Source organism: Synchiropus splendidus, chromosome 1, assembly GCF_027744825.2.
Source record: "Synchiropus splendidus isolate RoL2022-P1 chromosome 1, RoL_Sspl_1.0, whole genome shotgun sequence".
NCBI lineage: Eukaryota > Metazoa > Chordata > Actinopteri > Syngnathiformes > Callionymidae > Synchiropus > Synchiropus splendidus.
In genome coordinates this window covers 1,995,246-2,015,141 of record NC_071334.1, presented here as the reverse complement: position 1 = coordinate 2,015,141, position 19,896 = coordinate 1,995,246, and the positions used below count along the sequence as shown (strand labels likewise).

General features: G+C 47.0%; 1 protein-coding gene across 5 annotated transcripts; it reads left to right on the top strand.

Annotated features, from left to right (window-relative positions):
• The first annotated feature begins 1,724 nt into the window (after positions 1–1,724).
• On the top strand, positions 1,725–18,811 carry LOC128752527 (uncharacterized). Of its 5 annotated transcripts, none has more exons than XM_053853838.1 (12): positions 1,760–1,873; positions 5,834–6,567; positions 8,505–8,712; positions 11,359–11,524; positions 11,635–11,904; positions 13,015–13,297; positions 13,931–14,132; positions 14,954–15,119; positions 16,234–17,589; positions 17,658–17,695; positions 17,833–17,868; positions 17,946–18,811. In XM_053853838.1, exons 3-9 carry the CDS (start codon positions 8,512–8,514, stop codon positions 16,407–16,409), a joined length of 1,464 nt encoding a protein of 487 aa, XP_053709813.1. In that variant the 5' UTR covers positions 1,760–1,873; positions 5,834–6,567; positions 8,505–8,511; the 3' UTR covers positions 16,410–17,589; positions 17,658–17,695; positions 17,833–17,868; positions 17,946–18,811. The 5 variants fall into 5 exon arrangements, with proteins under 5 accessions (XP_053709804.1, XP_053709813.1, XP_053709794.1 ...); XM_053853819.1 differs by having other exon boundaries at positions 17,658–17,705; XM_053853829.1 differs by lacking the exon at positions 5,834–6,567 and having other exon boundaries at positions 1,725–1,873; positions 17,658–17,705; positions 17,946–18,810.
• Positions 18,812–19,896: the final 1,085 nt, after the last annotated feature.

Here is a 19,896-nt window from a genome sequence, read left to right as displayed (position 1 = left end):
GTCAATAAGGTCGCTTTAGCACTGAAAACTGCGTGGAATGGTTCGTCTCAACTCGCCATGCTGCCTTCCACCAGACACATTCTTCTAACAATGTTTTAGTGTCCTCTAATACGGTGTACTTCCATTCCACAGTGCTCCAGTAGTGAGGCATTCCATGCTGTGCCGTCAGCATGATGACATGTGGTTCAGATAGTTTACCATCAATGTGAACTCAGCTACCACCAGAGTACAGAGACCACCATGTGGAGGCCAAGGCTGTGTCCCATTCCTCGCCTTAACACTCGTTTTTGACCCTCACACTGGGCTGTGCACGTCACGTGTCAGTGTCGCATGTCCCAATCCTCCCCACTTGAAACGGTCCCTTCAAACCCAGGGTGCTCTGGAGCTGACTTGAAACCAAGTGGGAAGATGAAGTGTGGAGAGATGTCCAGGAGACCAAAGGACTTGATTTCACAACCATGTTGGACAGGACAACAGGGACATGTTAGTGGCCAGGACCACTCTTCCCTTTCTCTGGTGTCACCCGTCAGCCAGCCAAATGCTCCACCGTGTCCCACAACACGAACAATGCAACATGGATGTTCCACAGTAGGTTTGGATTTCTTCTGAACAAACAACAGTGGGCTAGCATCCAGGCTAACGTTAGCATCCTCACACCTCTGACACATCTGTCGCTGCAACATAGGCTCCACCCATTTATCCTCCGCTGGTTCACCAAACCAAGTGAGATGATCAGCGCCGATGCAAGAGGTTGCAGAAACCTTGGAGGTGGCATTTCCAAGACGTTGTCTCCAACACTGGATATGAAGGAGACAAAACACAGCACGGCAGCCAATGACACGCTGTCTTTACGCGTGACCTCATCAAGTGTCCTAATTCTGAGGGACGTCAGTACTTCACCTGGTCGTTGGAGGGAGCTTCACAGTGGAGGGCGCTCAGAACCAAGTGCCAGTGTTGAAATGGAAACAGGAAGTGGAGAAGTGGGACAGAGCCCAACAGACAGACAGAGCACTGTCGCCCATGCTTTTTTATTTGATTGATTTTGGTGTATTACTCTAAAACAGTTCACTGTTTAAAGAGATTGTTTTGTTAATGACATGCTGTAATATACCGTTTACAGACTATTTTCATGGTAATTGTCTCCATCACGTGGCTAAACCGCAGAACTACAACTTGGCGTTCAGCGCGAACTGGGACCGACACGGTCCGTCCAGTCACACGGCTGCATGTGACCAACATTCGGAGGCCAAGTCACCTGAGATGTTTCCTGTTGGTGGATGAGATGCGAAGATGGTTTCAATGAATGGATAAGAAGGTAAATCAAATAAGCTTTCACTTCGACTTCTCAGGGGAGAATCATCCTGGGAACACTGGCGTCAAACATCTCAGAGGACACGCGGCAACAGCTCTGTTGCGCTGGGAATGAGACGTGGGCTGATATACAAGGTGCATATAACTGAGACTGAAGAAATATATCCAACGGATATTTCACTGAAGACAGGTCACGCATATCACTGTTGGTATATCACGCATTTTCCTGGTGATAGAACCTGCACTTTCGGATGTTTTGTTAGTTGAGGAATGACGTTTGAGCATGTGAAGATTTGAACTGAAGGAAATGGAAATATTGTGTTTTCTTGGGCGGCGGTCCGGTGGTGAAGTTCAGAAGTCAGCCGTTAGAGGGAGGCAGTGTGAACTCAGGAGAAGTTGCCACCTCAGAAGAAGAAGAGGCTTCTTTTTTTTTCTTCTTCCTCCAAGTGACAGACAGGAAGTAGAGACGAAAACAAGCTCCTCCATTTTCCTCTTTCACCGGAGTCAAGCATTTCGTTCGACCGAAAGAGAATCCTGCGGGAGATGCAGCGCGAGAGTCCAGGTACACGCGCGCGCGCACTTTGACGCCCTTCTGAGACGCTGTGCGGAGCTGAGATGTTGACGTGGGATCCGAACTAGTCGGCCAAACGCTTCCTTGGAAAAGTAAACACCCTGTCTGTGTGAACTGTTTTGGCCGCCGCTGTCAGATGTGCAGAAAATACTCGCGTAGGCTTCTCTGCACCGGTGAATTACACGCTTGGCCGAATATCTAATGCGGGTTTTCCCTTCTTTTCTTCTGTTGCATCAATAGCCTTGAATGCGTTTTAGCCCTTGGGGCCAATCGATCTGGCGAGAAACTGAACCATGTTCTCAATATTGCGATTCAGCACGCGATTGTTTCTGCAGAGCTCGTCTTCTGCATCGCTCACCAAACGCGGGCACGCGCTCTGTCTCCCGCCGCTTCCTCCCGGTAAAGTGCACTTGGCAGTGTAATCGGATGGATTGATGCACATCCTGATCTGGATAACATGTCTTTGCTTCATGATTGGGAGTCTGTCATGCGCCTCACAGTGCGGCGACCAGTCTGTTTCACAGTTCTTCAAGATTGGACGTGTCTAAACTGAAGCACATCACGTTCGTGAACATACAAACTGCTAACAGAGTCACAATAAGATAACTGCGCAGCCCCGGAAGTGACATGCACGTGTGTATTATTTGGATGTGTCATGCACGGCTGCATTCTTCTTCTTATCTCAAGATCACTTTTATCTCGTGATTTTTCTGAGACATGCTTTTTACTCGAGAAGTCAGTCACTGTCTGCAAGTCCGGATAAGTTGCTTTTAACACTCTGATCAAGTGCCTTCTGCTCAAAATAACACTATGTGTGGCTGAGCTGTCTGTATCACACATGACTCTCCAGACAACCTTTATGTGATAATTTCGACATACAAATCATCATGAGGAACTCGATTTTGTGAATAAGTCTCTATATACAACCAGTCAGTTGTGGGAGGTCAAGCGCCATGGAGCGAGAGCTTTTTTATTCATTTAGGCATGACTCACATGGACTCACCTGGGTGCGTCAGCGTCAGTTTCTTAAAATCCTGGCAGAAATCCTGCGACTACAGAATTGATTTGTTTTTAACTTTACAGAAGTTTTTCCTCTCTGAACTGCCGCTGCACCCGACCGTCCGTCCGCTGTCTTGTCTGCCTTTCAGTCCTTGACCCTCAGTAGCGGTGGTCAAGGTCTGTAGCGTCTGGTACCGGAGGATCTAACCTGTCAGCGATGCAGCAGGCGTACGAGCGACCCTCTTAAACATAGTCAGTGTTTGAACACAAAGGCCTTCTGCAGTGATTCTGGAGGGGGACGTCAGTATATTAGGGTTTGTTTGCAGCTGATGTTCCTCTAACTTGAGCACAAGCTTGCTCCTGCATGGCTGCGGTTTCTCTCACTACAGTAAAGTGGGCGGTGGAATTGTTTCAGGTGATGGAAGTAGTTTGTTGTGCCGCTTTGTTTCACCACCATTTTTGCAAGGCGCAACCAGGACAACACCCTGCTCTGCTCCGCGTCCTCATTTTTACATCCCAAATATGTTACAGACAGCGACTTATTTTGGCCACTAAGTCAGATGATATCAGACTCCGTACTCATGTTCGTACTCGCTGAGTGTCTGTCTCACCTGCTGCGCTCCTTCCCAGGTGCTTGTCATTGGCTGACTTCAGTTGGCAAACTTGAAAGGTTTGAGGTTTGTGGTTGGCTGTTCGTAGCTGCTCATTGAAGGGCTGGTGCTACAGTGATGTCCGCGGCTGCCTTCCTTTACATTGCAGCACGAGCCATGGAAGAGTTGATATCATTGTTTTTGTGATGTTAATATTGTGACTTATTTATAGATATGATTACAATATAGATACGACTACAATACATCATTCAGCACCACTGTGGCGTGAGACATCAGACTGCCGTGTTACGTGTTTGCTGTCACAACACTGACATCATCTTAAGCCACATAACCATCTTTCCCTTTGCCACTATAAAGGCCTCTCAACATGGTCATTCGATGGCACGCTGTGGTGCCACTGTACCACTCTTGCAGTAGTTGACTTGAAACTAAATGCAGTACCAAGTCAATGCGCTCCAAAAATGTAATTGCACAGATAAGAACAGCTAGTGTTGTGGAAGGATAACATGGATGTGTTAGGAAACTCCACAGCAGTGAAGCAAAGCGATGCAGGGTTCATCCACAGAATAGCGTGTGCTGTGAGAGCCACTGGCAACAGTCCTGACCTGCTGTAGGACACAACACTGCTGTATATCGATAATGCACAGGGCTTTGCCCAGAGGATACAGGAAACTTGATGTGGATGAAGCCATGGCCTCATGTGATGTCTCCACCCTTTTCACATGCGTCCCCTCAAACAAAGCAGTCACAGCAGTCAGAAGGAAACTCCTCCATGATCCGTCTCTCCCCAGATGATGTGTGACTTGCTGGACCTTTGCCTCACCACTGTCTACTTTTAATACACTGGATCTATTGTCTGACAAGGACGTAGATGCGTGATGGGCTCACCAGTGTTACCACAGTGGCACAGTGGTTGGTGTTGAGAACACTGCTTTGGCACCATAGTTGGGACCACCACCCAGCTGATGGTTCAGATAGGTGGATGACACCTGGGTTCAAATTGGAAACAAGCCGGAACAAGTGGATCCCCTCATGCATCACATCAACTCGGGGAACAGAATGGATGTGGAAGAGAACCAGTTAGCCATCCTGGACTGCACAGTAAAGATCTAACCAGACCGGAGTCTCAACATTGATGTGTATAAAAAACCTACTCACACTGGCCAGTACCTCCAGTTAGACTCGCACCATCCACAGGAACAGGAACTTGGAGTAATTAGAACCTTGCAACATCGAGCCCAGAACATTCTCGCAAGGCCTATGTGGAAAGAGAAGGAGAAGAAACGAGAAAAAACGTGGTTACCCACACTGGGCCTTCATCGAAACATCTAAAGGGACAAAGAGGAAAAGGTCCAGTGATACGGTGACATTGTCATTCCAAATGTGCTGGGGGTCTCTGAGAAACTCAGAAGAACTCGGGCAACCTTGAAACAGAAACTCCTCCATCCTACAAACAAAGTGCCTCACCACAAGAGAAACTACCTGGTTTATGTAGGCCAATGCGGCCAAGACCTCAATATTGGAAAAACTATCCCCAGACAACATCAGCGCGAACTCACTCACTCCTTCAGGACAAGAAACACTCTTGAAGGCAGTCATGTCCGCATTTTGGTAAAAGGAGACAGATGGTTTGAGAGAAGAGTTAAGGAGGCCATTTTTGTCCAAGTCCCTGTGTCGACAGGGAAGGAGGGCGTTAAGACCAACTTTCAGCCTCACACGGTGCTGTCCTGGACCCCTTCCCCAGGCAGATCAACTCAGCTGGCCATCCTCACCGTCCAGTGTGGATCCAACACCTGAGCAGCCCTCAGTGCCACCCGGGCCATGGTCGGCTAAATATTGACACGCTGACCCATTGATACCCATCTGCCATGTGAAATATATATCAATAAATATCACATGCTACTGCCTGACCTATTGTCTTCTATCACGCTTGATCAGGTGTCGATTACATATGAAGAACTGATGAAGCCCTGTTTTCTATGGCTATTACCTGCTCAGGTTGCCATATTCAAGCCTTTGCTGCGTGATGACCTGGATAACAGGTATCTCACAAATCACTGTTGTGTCTCCCGCAGTGGAGGACAGACGTTCACTCGGTGTAAAAGAAGCTTGATGCGTGAGGAAGCGGGATCCATTCGGTGGTCTGGGCCGGACCGCACATTTGGCCTGCAGGCCCTTTGATATTGGTGTGACGGTGTCACCGGTCCATGCTAGGTCGGCGGAGTCTGCACAGTTTAGGCTGTAAATACTGCGCACCCCGAACCTCACTGACCAGACAAGACGTATGACATCCTGAATTGTGGGTTGTTCTGTGACTCAAGTGCTTTTTTCATCCCTGCAGATGTCCAGCATCTGCTGGTGATTAAAGGGGAAGAAGATCAAGAGGAGTGCAGAATTAGCCTGGATCTGGTGGGGCAAGAACCTCCATGCATTAAAGTAGAAAAAGAAGACAAAATCATCATGAAAGAAGAGGCCACCCAGTTCTCCTTCACTCCTGTGAAGATGATGGAGCAACCAGGAGCTGGACTCAACACATGAAGACAGAAGCTGATGGAGACACCTGTGGAGGAGCAGAAGCAGCCAGTGACTTGGATACAAACGTCTGCCCTCACCACAAGAGGTCACTGTGCTCTGAATCAGACACTGATGACAGCGAGGACTGGGCAGAAACCAGTAACACTCAGTCAAGTTCAAAGTCTGCTAGAAATCCAAAGGTTTATGTCCCTGTGAAGATGGATGATGTGGATCACACATTTCCCATTTGCCCTGGATGCGGGAAGAAATGTTTTTCTAAGTCTGGACTGACCGTGCCCAAGAGATTTTGCTCTGGACCTTTGACTTGTTCTGTTTGTGGGAAATGTTATGAAACAAAACCAAAACTGAACAACCACATGAAAATTCACTCTGGAAAAAAGCCTTTTGTCTGCTCTCAGTGCGGAAAGTGTTTTGCCCACCGAAGTAGCCTGAAGGATCACATAAGCATCCATACCGGAGAGAAGCCTTACAGCTGCCCCTTGTGTGGTAAATGTTTTAGAAAGTCAGGCCACCTTGCGTTACACAAAAGAAGTCACACTGGTGAGAAACCCTACATCTGTTCTCTTTGTGGGGACAGTTTTACACAGAGTGGAAACTTGAAGAATCACACGAGAAAGCATACTGGAGAGAAACCTTTTCTCTGCTCTCTGTGCGGTAATGGTTTTGCGCACAGAACGACCCTGAAGGAGCACATGAAAGTTCACACAGGACTAAAACCTTTCAGCTGCTCTTACTGTGGTAAATCCTTCACGCAGCGTGAGAGTCTGAAGAAACACCTGAGAGTTCACACAGGAGAAAAACCTTTTATCTGCTCTCATTGTGGTGAAAGTTTTACAACGAAATGCAACCTGAAGGAACATGTGGCAACTCACAAGAGTGAAAAGCCTTTCAGCTGCTCCCAGCGCAGTAAATGTTTTAGGTTGAAGAGAATCTTGAAGTCCCACATGAGAGCTCACTCCAGGGAACTTGGGCTACTTTGCTGACAGTGTGTACAAGCTAATCTCTTTCCTCTGGCAGAAATGCGCCATTTTCTTTTTCATATCCTGATTATTCTTCTTCTTTAAACAAACATAGAATTTTTTTTTTTTTCAATTGGATTTTGGAACATAACAATCTGTCCTCACCATAAAACTGCTCACTGTGTCAATAAAAGAATGCAGTTACATATGTTCCAAAAAAAAAACAACCCAAAAATAAAGTATTTGGAGTCTTAGTTGACCAGATGTGCACTCGGTTGGTTGTGGTTCAGGAGGACGTGTCTGTTTGATGTATGTTGCCACCAATTTTGCCATGAATTTGTGAGAGTTTGTGTTCGTAAGTCATTTACACTGTATTAGAGGACAAACATTAGCTTCGCTGCCACAGTGACGGTTGATCTTCCGAATAACCTTGAATTTCTGTTACAGACAAAAGCAATGTTAATAAAGTTATCTTTATTTGTCGCTCTATATTCCTTTTTTTTTCTTTTCTTTATTGTTAGCAAGGATACAATGTTATGCAGAGCTGTACTTGTAATGATTTCATAGAAAAGGTCTGCTATCTACAGAGGCGGCGGAGAGTTGGGGTCACAGAGCTTCTTCCTGGGGGTCACAGCAGTCCTAAATGGTGGAGCGATTCATGAATGAAAATGACACGTGTCGTTGAAAACAGCATATGACTGTATTAGGAGTGTAGGGAAATATCCCTACATCCGACACGTGTTTGTGTGATTTTGTCTTGATAGTTTAAGTTATATCAGGATGTAATTCGTAGCTACTTGGACGCGCTGCTGCATTAGTCACCTGTTTAATGTGTTTTCTTTTTGCACACTGGACTTATTCTTGTTGTTTGTTATCTGGTTTCCCCCTTTAAAACCATGCTTCCTATTGCAGTAGGTTGCTGAACTCAGAGTAGCGCAGTATGTCACAGTGTATCGTCGCTCCAGTGCTGGGAAGCGTATTGAATCCCCAGAGACCTGCCAACACACAGCCATAGACCGCAGATATTCACGACTTAATCGTTTCAGGACCTCTACATTTAAGGCCATTTTGTATATGGAGCTCAGTAAACAACAACTAAAATATTAAAATACAGTTGCGTAATTAACATTATTCTCCTCCCGGAACACAAATGACTGAGCGAAAGAGGCAACAATCTAACTCGTCGTAACATGAGCCAAAGCTAAGATGGATTGAGCTCTGTCGACCGTGTACTCTGGATAGTACATGCACTTAAACATCACTGTACAGGCATCTTGACAGCGAGGCAAGTACTTGCTGGTAACACAACAAGAACGTTCATCCAGTTAGTTTTAAGGATATGGAATGTTAGGTCTTGGGTTGCTTGTTATAGATGTGACTTCAAACATCACTGTACCTGTGGTGTGTAAACATATTGTATTTAGTTGTGCATCAGTTAAAGGTATACTCAGTATTCTGTTGGATGACATTGAATTTTCCATGTGTATCTGTGTATTCATGTTATTTTCATTTCTGTAGTTTCAGAATGGTAAAGCCGAAAACGAAGCCATGCGCCACGTGCCAGACGCCCAACTCCCTCTACCGGAGGACCTGCGTGCAGTGCATGTCCTCCTTGCCAAAGAAGGGGATGGCAGAAAAGAAAAAAAAAATGAAGGATGCGAACTGGGCTGCTTCAGTCAAGGCGAACCGAAACAGCAGCCGGAACGTGAGGATCGCCGAGTTCTCAGTGAGTGTTGTCTCCCCTCGAAAAAGAGGATTTGTTTTTCAAGCATAATAAAGTTCAGCAGTGGCAAGCATTGTTATGTGCATCCGCATCACCTACATCAGTCATGAATAGCAGTTCTGGATGTTTTGTTATATTGAGGTCTCAATGAGGTTTTCACTGTGGGCGATATAGACGAAACAAGTCATCACGATAATTTCAGCGATGACAATAATGATCCGGATAAATCCATGTTCCTCTCCTCCATGTGTTGGACACTGCAGTCTCTCTGGACACCGTTTGATGATAGAACTCAGGAGTGGAGTTTGTCTCCAACATCATGGTCTGTTGATGTCTCAATAGAACAGTGAGTGCAGAGATGAGAAACTCAATGTTTCAGGTCTCTGGTAGAAGCCGCTGGTGTCTGACAGGCTGCTCTGCCAGCTTTATTTAGGGCTTCAATGGAGCCGTCTGTCTGCTGTATCTCATGTCTCTGAACAGTTGACTTGAACTATGGAGCAGTCTGGACACAGTTCCTAGATGCTGCTGAAGACACATGAGAAACCATCAGGTGAAGAAATGATCATGGAGTCAGAGTCTATTCTCCAGATCATGACCCTAACTGTCAGTCCTTTGTCTTGTGTGGTGAAAAACCTTGTCACAGTTCTCTCTCCTAAAATGCTTGTTTTCCATGGTCTTATTGAAGATGTCACTCAGACTTTGAGGCTTTAGAATTTGTTGATGGTCCCTAACTGATGGCGGCTCCTAGCATTAGCGCTGCCTGTGAGAGTGTGTCCTCCATCAGTGAAGCCTCATGGGGACGCGGAAGAGGACGCCGCCGCCAATATCCAAGTGTTGTCACCTTGGCAGCAGGAGAGCTGCATGTGTTGATGTGAACCAAGGCAGAGGAGCGCCTCAGAGAACCTGTGAGGACCACTCCATCTCATCAAAGAAACAGGGATCCAGAGACTCAGAGTCCACCAGTGTCATGATCAAAGGTTCCCTGGAACTACCATGGTGAACCACGGTCCACCACACTCTCCACAACTGTCACACGCTGCGGAGCTGGAGAGCGCGGCGCCGTCACCGTCTCCTCATGTTCACGTGTGCAGGTCCAGTGCAGCCAGTGAGCCGCGTGCTCATCCAGTTCATGGTGAGATGCAGAGGTGTCATGGTGGAGGTTGGGTTTGGCGGGATATCGATAAGTTGTCGCCCGTCCCTACCCGAGTCTAATATCATCCTGTCATCCAGGGATTCTTCACCCTTCTGATCTTGGGGCCCACCTTTCCCAAAACATATGGTTCCGAGGCCCATTCATGGAATAGAACTGATCCATTACACTGATTACTGATTTCACTTGTGTTCCACAACCGTGCAAACCAAAACCTTGTGAAATGACATGAAACCATGTGATCAGCGCCAAGACATTTGTCATGGAAAAGTCCAACCAGCAGCAGAAGCAGGTGCAAGTCATGTTCATCACATGTACTAAAGAAAGAGAGAAATACACTTGATGCAAACTGTTGAGAAAATAGGAAAAACTGAACATTGTGAATACAATTCTGAATAAAATAGTTGTAACAAAACGTCTAAATATCATAAAATATTTTCCTTTTTCATAAATAAACTCTAAAGAAGATAAGTAAAGTGTAAATGAAATTATGGCCATTATTCATTTTAGTGTTAAAAACTGCTTCAAGATGCTTTGACCAACAGTGTTGACTGTAGGGGGCGCCATCACTTCCTTCATCATTGTTTCTTCTCCACAGTTGGTGACTATCACAGATGTGCAGCTGTCAAGTCAGTTCACTGACTCACTGCTGCCACCACACGTGGCTCAGGGATTCACGCCCCAGAGGTGTAAAACCAAGAACTTCTAGCGGCCCTCTAGAGGGCGCTCGCGGCCCAACCATGGGTCTTGGCCCTGTGGTCAAGAATCTGTGATCTTGGACATGTTTTCACGCTTCCCCCCTGGTTTTTGTGTTTTCCAAGCGATCGGTCCGTGTCAGCTATGGTGACCGTTGTAATGGTTTTCTAAACATTTAAAACAGAATTGTGGACAGATTTCTTAAATATCTCTTTTACTGAATAATAATGTCTTGGATTCCAAATATATCTCTAGAATCATCACATGCAAGTAGTCTGACTGTTCCGTCTTGACATTGAAGTCACATCACACAAATGCAGACGATGGACATCAAAGAACTTGAAGCAACTTTTACAATTTTATCTTTATGACGCATTCTTTCTCAAACTGTTTGATGAACCTTTGTCTATAGTGAAACGTACATTTTGTCCCCTCGAGGCTGCCGTAGCGCTGCATGCCTGTGTTACTGAGGTTGAAACGAACAGCGAATACATTTCTTTCACAGACTGCAGAGTTCAGTCTTTCTCAGTTTCTCCACCTGAGCAGCTTGGAGTGTCTGAAGCCTGCGCCGCCAGGGTCGGTCTCTCTCGTGTCTCTCTCATCTCCACAGCGTACATGTGTCAACCGTCCATCCCTGAATTCCTCCGTGTATAAGCACATTCACACCAACAGGCGTCTGCTGACTTTGAAATGTATTTTGCACAAGAGAACGACGGCGTCTGTCAAAGATCAGTGTTGGTTGTCGTTGCTTCAGTTCACTCGAGAGCATGACCAGGTGCTGTATATTCCCTGGATTGGCGCAGGTGTTCAAGCTGGACAGCCTGGGCTATCGGCCCATATTGTTTATCGCCCATCGGGGAAGGAAGGGGCAGATCGTGGGAGATATGGTGCACCACATCCCGACGGAGGACGAGGAGGTGAAGGAGATCATCCTGAAGATGAGGAGACTTTACGAAGACCTGCTGAGAAGTGAGTCGTGCTTCTGCACTTATTTATCACCTCTCTTCTCATGGATCAGACCAAACGGTGTGTGTTCAAAAGCATGCACTTACTTACACGTGTGCTGACAATATTTTCAGAGTTGCCGGTTCTGCAGCCTCCTGGGGCAGGTGCCCCTGAGCCAGGCACTGAGCCTGTGCTGCCAGTGGAGAGCGCTCAGTCCACCATGGACCTGCCCCCACCACACATGGACGAATTCATTTGCGATTTCTTCCCTGTGTCTTTACCTCATCCGTCTCCTCTAACACTGTCCTCCACTGAACCTCCGTCCTCCTCTCAGCGGCTTCCGTCTTCGACTGGCTCTGTGCCTCAAGCGTCATCCAGGAAAAGGAAAAGAGAACCTACACAAGGTTAGATTTGCTCTGAACTCTGCTTTAATTCAGTGGTGTTGCAGCTAAATAAGGCCTTTTGTGGGTGCTTTTTCACTTCAGCGCGACCAAATGAAGCATCTTTAATTCACTGTAATTTAATGACTATAAGCTGCTACTTTTTCCACACTGTCTAAGGAGTTTTACAAGCTGAGGAGCGTCATGCTGCCAAAATATTGAGCCTCGTCACATGAAACCAATGACATCACAGGTGTTTTACTGACCTTAAAGCGCTCAAATGCGCTGTTTTCGCCCGCGTGTCCGCAGCTCCGCCCACAGAGCCGATCACCTGGAGGAGCGGAGACGAGAAGCAGCAGCTGAGACCAGCTGTGGTGTCGGAACTTGGCACATGTCAGTCAGTCAGTCTCCATGCTGGAGCCCGTTTTCCAAACCAGTTCAGAAGTGATCCTCGTGCATTGTTAAACCAGGTGCACCACTGACTGCAGCCGCGGCTTAACGGCGAACAAGATTGATTTCCTTCCTAAATTTAGAGGGTGGGGCTAATATTCCAGTGCGCTTTATAGTCCGGAATTTACAGTACTTCATTAATAATTAATAATAACACTGTTAAATAAAGTTTAAAGACTTTACTCACCCAAAATTTCTATTTCAGTTAAATGGATTTTCACTTGGTTCGGTCAATGTGACCTTTTCCCACAGGGAGAGAATGGTTCCACGAGCCCTTTCTAGTGGGCGTTGGCATGGACGGAGGATGGCGGGGCGGGTGGCCACTTTTCATCCTACTGTGAGCAGTGATTTTTCTGACCGGACTCTTCAAGGGTCTTCAAGGCTAAGGGGATGAGAAGTGGAGGAGGAGTGTTCAGGTGCCCCTTGAGAACAATGAACAAGATTCTCACAGCTGTAGCAACTATGGAGGGATGAAGTTGATGAGTCACAGCGTGACGGTGTGGAAAGAGTGGTTGAGTCCAGGCTGAGAGGAGACACTGTTTAGGTTCAAAGATTGGATGAAGAAGCATATGAATCGGAGAGGTGTGATACCAGACACCGCGCTGCTGATCCACTCACAGACTTCAGCAAGTCCATCATCTGCGACTCAAGTGATTTTGATTGTTATTGTTTTAATCCCTGTAGATGTTCAGATCAAAGAAGAACAGGAAGAAGAAGAGTGCAGAATTAGCCTCGGTCTAGAGGGGCAGGAACCACCTCTCATTAAGAGGGAGGAAGAAGACAACGTCCAGGTGGAAAAAGAAGAAGCCACCCAGTTCAGCCTCACCTCTGCAGATGTGAAGAGTGAAGATGATGAGGCCACCAGCAGCTTGACTCAGCACATGACAACAGAAACTCATGGAGACAACTGTGCAGAAGCAGAAGCAGCCGACGCCTTGGATTCAAATGTACAGACTCACCACAAGAGGTCAGTGCTCTCCCAGTCCAACACTGATGACAGGGAAGACTGGTTAGAAGCCAGCTACACTCAGTCAGGTTCAAAAGTCTGCTGGAAACCCTAAGGTGGTTTATGTTTCTGTGAAGTTAGATGATGCTCTAGCACAAATTTCCGATTTGTGCTGGATGTGGGAGGAAAGGTTTTTCCAAGTCTGGACTGACTCACACAGGAGATTTTACTGTGGACCTTTCACTCGCCAGAAGTGGTTTTGCACGCAGAAATTGACAGAAGGGCAACACGAGCACCGATTCTGGAGAAAAACCTTACAGCTGCCCCCTGTGTAGTAAGTGTTTTAGAAAGTGGACTCACCTTACGTTGCACAAAGAAGTCACTCTGGTGAGAAACCCTTCTGTACAGGAAGCACTTCTCTGTGTGGACCGTGGACCTAAATACTTTGGACATGCAGACTAAAACAGTCTTGCGAGTTGACATCCAAATCAAAACAGAATAAAATCCGAAGTTTGTGTTCCAAAAGGTCAGACTGGGCCTCGTCATTCCAGCTGAGCTCCAGAGTTGTCGCTCCCGGGTTTTACGTGTCTGATTGTACAGCAGTGTATCGCAGCTGACAGCAAACCTTATTTATTGTCATTCCTGATGTTCCAGAGGGGGAAAGGCAAAAACAAAGCTGTGCGCCACCTGCCAGTTGCCCAACACGCTCTACCGGAGGACGTGTGTGCAGTGCATGTCCTCGCTGCCAGTCACAGGGATGGCAGAAAAGACAAAACAGATGAAGGAGACCAACTGGGCCGCTTCAGTCAAGGCGAACCGAAACAGCAGCCGCACTGTGAAGACGGCCGAGCTGTCGGTGAGTTTTGCTCTCCTGCTGCTTGTCCAAACTCAACCCTGTGAGCGTCAGAGCTGTGAAGGCAACATCGCTGCAATGTAGTTTACACAGTCACCAGTCCCTTCAGTCTGAGCGACATCTATCAAGCACATATGGGCGTCGCTCTCTCCTCCACCTTCAGCACGACGGTTTAGGCCGATCAGAACAAGGCCAGATTCAGAAACAGCGAGCTGCTCTCTGAACTGAGTGTGTATTTAAAATGAGTCATTCATGTGACTTTTAAGCTCACAAAGTGGTTTGCAGTTTCATTCTGTTGTATCTGGTACAGTGACAAAAAAAGTCTATTTTATTCTTATTTGTAGAGTTTGAAAAGTGCCCCTACTAGTGGAGACAAGGGCGGTTGTAGTCACTCAGCCGGGACGTCACAGAGAGCGAATATGACCGACTCAGATTCAGAAGAGAAGAGAAATTGTCCATCAGAAGAAAAAAAAAACGTCTGAAAAGGTCATGTAATTCACCATGGTCGCCGCCTGGTGGCGCCATTATATACACATTAGATGCGTGAGGTTACTCCCATCGCAAGCTCACACTGAACATTCGTCACATGAACGTTTACAATAACAATTTTGCTGGTTGATAAATCGTCGTGCAAATTATTGACTTTAATAAATGTTATTGTCCACATTATTTTGTGACCACTGATGTATTGCAGGTACACTCTTTAAAATTAGAATGACATTCAAATTAAAATGTACTTTTGTTTCTTATGATGTTTTCAACATTGTAATTGAAATGTGTGTGAGGCGCTTATCTCCTCATTTGTTCTCCCTGGATTGGCACAGGTGTTCAAGCTGGACAGCCTGGGCTATCGGCCCATATTGTTTATCGCCCATCGGGGAAGGAAGGGGCAGATCGTGGGAGATATGGTGCACCACATCCCAACGGAGGACGAGGAGGTGAAGGAGATCGTCCTGAAGATGAGGAGACTTTACGAAGACCTGCTGAGAAGTGAGTCGTGTTTTTTGTTCTGTGACAGACCAACACAAAGGGCCATACAGTGGGGGAGCAGAGAGAAAACTCCATGTTTTTTTGTTGTTTTTTGTTTTTTTATGAATGGTGTGCAAAGGTATTCAGCCCCCTTTTCACTGTCTCCATGAGATGGCGATATTGCGATGGCAACGATTGTTTTGTCCAGTCACCCCAACTTTCCCTCCAGTTCCACCCACCACTTTCGTCTCCCCTCTGTGACATCATATCCCCTCCCTCCTTGTTGAGATGGAGTCATGCCAAACACTCTCATCTGTCCACAAATATTGCCGCCAGGGATCGCGACTCGGACTTCAAGGATCCTGAATCCAAAATGTCCACATTTCCATGTGGAATAGAGGGAAGTAAAAAGTGGAACTGACCAGTGCAGCGTCACCCGAACACTAAACCAACATGGCCGACCGCCAGCTCCATCTCTCTCCAGGCTGTTTCCTCCATCCCCACCCTGTGGAGCAGATCAGGCGCTCACACACGCCTTTACCTCTCAGACTCCGCCCCCATCCACACCTCTGTCAGGCTGCGCCCTTGTGAGGAGCTCCGGAACAAAACAAGCGCTGACTACATGCTGTCAGCCCGGAAACTACTCACAGAACATGGGCTGGGCTTCTGGAGCGAGTCCTCTGCCCGTGAACTGTCCATTGTTTTCTGCAAACAAAAGCCTTTTTTTTTTTTTTTTTTGCAAAGCTCCTGATTTCCCGTCATGTTGTTCCAGAACCTGAAAGGGTTGCAACTCTTCCTCCTTTTTCTCTGAGTGATTCCAGTGGCCTTCAGAAGTTTCCTGATGATTTCTGAACTTTGACGCAGGGTTAGGCTATAGAAAGACTTGCCAAGCTCCATCGTCCAGTAATGGCACGAGTGAAAGCCTACACACCCCATGGTGACTGTGGCTGAACAGCAGAGGTCTCCAGCCCAGGTGGGGCGATCCGTGCCCAATTGTATGCCACTTTCTCTTGGTCCACTGAAACATGTTTCTGGTCCAAATATAGCTAAATGTGAACAGGTTTTACAAAGGCAATGCTGCGTGCTCTGCTCTTCCTGCTTCTAACACACACATTTGTGTTGACAATATTTTCAGAGTTGCCGGTTCTGCAGCCTCTTGGGGCATGTGCCTCTGAGCCAGGCGCCGACCCTCAGGCCACAGTGGACCTGCCCCCAACGCAAGAGGAAGGATTCATCCACAACCATGTCCCACTGTCTTTCCATCATCCTTCTCCTCCAAACGTGTCGTCCTTCTCCTTCAGCTTCCTCTGAACCTTTGTCCTCCTCTCACTCTTTTGCCATCACTCCTTTCACTCTTTCCCCATCTCACTTTTCTTCTGTCCTCTCACTCTTCCTCATCCTCCTCTCACTCTTCCTTTATCTTCCTCTCACTTTTCCTCTGTCCTCTTACTCTTTCTCCAGCCTCCTCTCACTCTTCCTCCATCCTCCTCTCACTCTTCCTCCATCCTCCTCTCACTCTTCCTTCATCTTCCTCTCACTTTTCTTCTGTCCTCTCACTCCTCCTCATCCTCCTCACTATTCCTCTATCCTCCTCTCACTCTTTCCCCATCCTCCTCTCACTCTTCCTATATCTTCCTCTCGCTTTTCCTGTCTTCTCACTCTTCCTTTATCTTCCTCTCACTTTTCCTCTGTCCTTTTAGTCTTTCTCCAGCCTCCTCTAACTCTTCCTCTGTCGCCTCTCACTCTTCTTCCATCCTCCACTCAGCTTCTTCCTCCATCCTCCTCTCAGCTTTTTCCTCCATCCTTCTCTCACTTTTCCTCCATCTTCCTCTCACTCTTGTTCCATCCTCTTCTCAGCTTCTTCCTCCATTGTCCTCTGAGCTTTTTTCCCCATTTTCCTCTCACTTTTCCTCCATCCTCCTCTCAGCTTCTTCTTCCATCCTCCTCTCACTCTTCCTCCATCCTCCTCTCAGCTTCTTCTTCCATCCTCTTCTCAGCTTCTTCCTCCATTGTCCTCTGAGCTTTTTTCCCCATTTTCCTCTCACTTTTCCTCCATCCTCCTCTCAGCTTCTTCTTCCATCCTCCTCTCACTCTTCCTCCATCCTCCTCTCAGCTTCTTCTTCCATCCTCTTCTCAGCTTCTTCCTCCATTGTCCTCTGAGCTTTTTTCCCCATTTTCCTCTCACTTTTCCTCCATCCTCCTCTCAGCTTCTTCTTCCATCCTCCTCTCACTCTTCCTCCATCCTCCTCTCAGCTTCTTCTTCCATCCTCCTCTCACTCTTCCTCCATCCTCCTCTCACTCTTCCTCCATCCTCCTCTGAGCTTCTTCCTCCATCCTCCTCTCACTCTTCCTCCATCCTCCTCTCAGCTTCTTCCTCCATCCTCCTCATAGCTTTTTCCCCTCATTCTCCTCTCACTTTTCCTCCATCCGCCTGTTCCTTCCACTCGCTCTCTGCCTGCAGCACCATCTTCATGCAGGGGAGAAAGAAAAGGTGAAATGCACGAGGTCAGATTTGCTAAATAGTGTTGTGTAATGCATGTGTGTTGTTTATGTTTTTAGAATGCAGTGAACAGAATAGCCTGAGAGTATTCCAGAAGGTTAGTGAATGTGAGTAAACACTTTTATGGATGGATGGAAAACACTCACCTGTACATAGCAGTAACGGTAACGGTGCAGAATATGGCTCAGTACAATGTTTTCTTTCTCTTTTGGTTGTCATTATTTCATCATGAAGAGGAAGCAGAGATCTGGTGGCCGGGTGCCCTGGGTGGTAAGTCGTCTGACGTGAAGACACATGAGATACATAAGGACTCAGTCCAGTGTCCCTGATCATGTTTTCCCCTTCAGGAACAAAGGAGTGGGAGGACATATGGGAGCCAGCTGACCACTTCCATCCTCAATGAGTTGTATTTATATCTTTTATTGTTTGGATGGTTCATTGTTTGAGTGTGTCGTTCCTTACATTGCAATGTTCTTTGGATAAATGATGTTGACTCTTCAGCAGCTGTTGAGTTGAGTGTTATTTCACTGAAAGACTTTGAGCACCACCTTCTGAGCCCATCGCCACGGCGCCCATCTTTTCAGTGCCAGCTCCAGGACAACAGACCCAGCAGATGATAAAGAAGGGCGGACGAAAGCGTGAGTGTGGAAATGCTCGGTTTGTTAGGTTTGGTAGCTGCGCCGTTGCACAAGGGTTCTTTGTTCGATGAAGGTGATGAGACAGAGGAGGACGACGGTCAGTTGGACGCACAGGTTGTTCCCGCCGCATGTGAAGGAGACGCCCTCCAGCCATTTACTGAGATCCAATTTAGCGGATTGGAGTCCGGTGCAGGTGCGTGAAGGGACGCAACCAACAAATTTAGCTTTTCTGTCATGACTGTTATCTGTGGAGGACACATCTTCAAGGTCATTTAGAAGATCCCACAGTAACATTTGAGAACTCACAGGTGACGTTCATGCAGCGATCCTGGTTTCCCTCACAGTCCAGGACTGAGTAGCAGCGCTTGCCATTCTCCACTGGAAGCAGCTCAGGGTCTGAAAAACGTCTGGAGAATTGAAAAGTAAACAATGAGATCATGAGAAATAATCCAATAATCCAAACAAGCAGGAGAACAGGAGATGGAAAGTCAAAAGTGGCGTTGGTGATATGAATTTTTTTTTTTAATGAACTGAAACTTTGACCTGAAATTACGGTCTTGTAGGAGTGAATGTAGAGCGTCTGCTGCAGTTGCGCTGTTCGTCGTTGCATTTGCCCTCCTGGCCAAAGCGCAGACTGTAGGCACATGATTTTGGCTCATATTCAGACGAAAGCCTCAGTATTCTCACCGTGTGCTCAGTTTTTCACGATCTGCTGCAGTTTTCACAATACAGCTGTTTGTTTGGGGGGTGAAACTCAGCCACTCTGAGGCAGAAGTGATTGGCAAAGTCAAGAGCACCTGCTTCGCACACTCAACTCTAATGTTGAATGACTCAACTGGCAGAGTCAAGGACTCCACAGGATGAGGAGGAGCAGCTTCAATCTCACACACACAGGTGAAAAACTCAGCCACTCTCATGTTGAACTGAGAGGGGAGTGGGAGTGTTGCCATGACGACGGAGCTGCAGAGCAGGGGAAAGGTCACAGCAGGAGGAGCAGCTTTAATCTCACACGCACAGGTAAAAAAAAAAAACTGAACAGCTTTAATGTTGAATGGCTTCATGTTCATATCCTGCTTGTGTGATTTTTGGGCAACATTGACATTTCCCGTTGTCCATGAACGCATGCAAAATCTGTATTTCTGCTTGGAAAACCTACGTATATGTTGCCAGAATCCTTAATGAATTATCTCATTTGATGCTGACACACCTGCACAGAAAATCATCAATACATATTTAAATCAATAACGTTGCTTTTGACTGTTATTTGCGGGTAACACTGACATACACGACTGTCCCTATCACGTGCTGCGCCCCCTCCCACCCATTTCATTCGTCTCAAGTGCGCAGGTTAGGAAGCGTCTCATTTCAGTGCTCATGTTTCATGTTCATGGTGGCTGTTGTTGGTTGGAGAAACTTTTCTGGAGCCTGGCATGAGACGTGTGCTGTGAACACCCGGAAAGCTGCTGGCCCTGATGGAGTACCAGGGAAGGTACTTAAAGCCTGCGCTGACCAGCTGACTGGGGTCTTCACACGGATCTTCAACTGCTCCCTGCAACAGTCCATCATCCCCTCCTGCCCGAAATCTGCCACAGTCATCCCCGTCGCCAAGAAACCAACCATCAACGATCTGAATGGTCACAGGCCTGTTGCCCTCACGCCT

Bases quoted from the DNA above. Each gene is read 5' to 3' on its own strand.
- LOC128752527 (XM_053853838.1), top strand. From the start codon at position 8,512: ATGGTAAAGCCGAAAACGAAGCCATGCGCCACGTGCCAGACGCCCAAC. The intron at 8,713-11,358 runs GTGAGTGTTGTC...GGATTGGCGCAG, and splicing joins TGAGGATCGCCGAGTTCTCA to GTGTTCAAGCTGGACAGCCT. The intron at 15,120-16,233 runs GTGAGTCGTGTT...CAATATTTTCAG, and splicing joins TTACGAAGACCTGCTGAGAA to AGTTGCCGGTTCTGCAGCCT.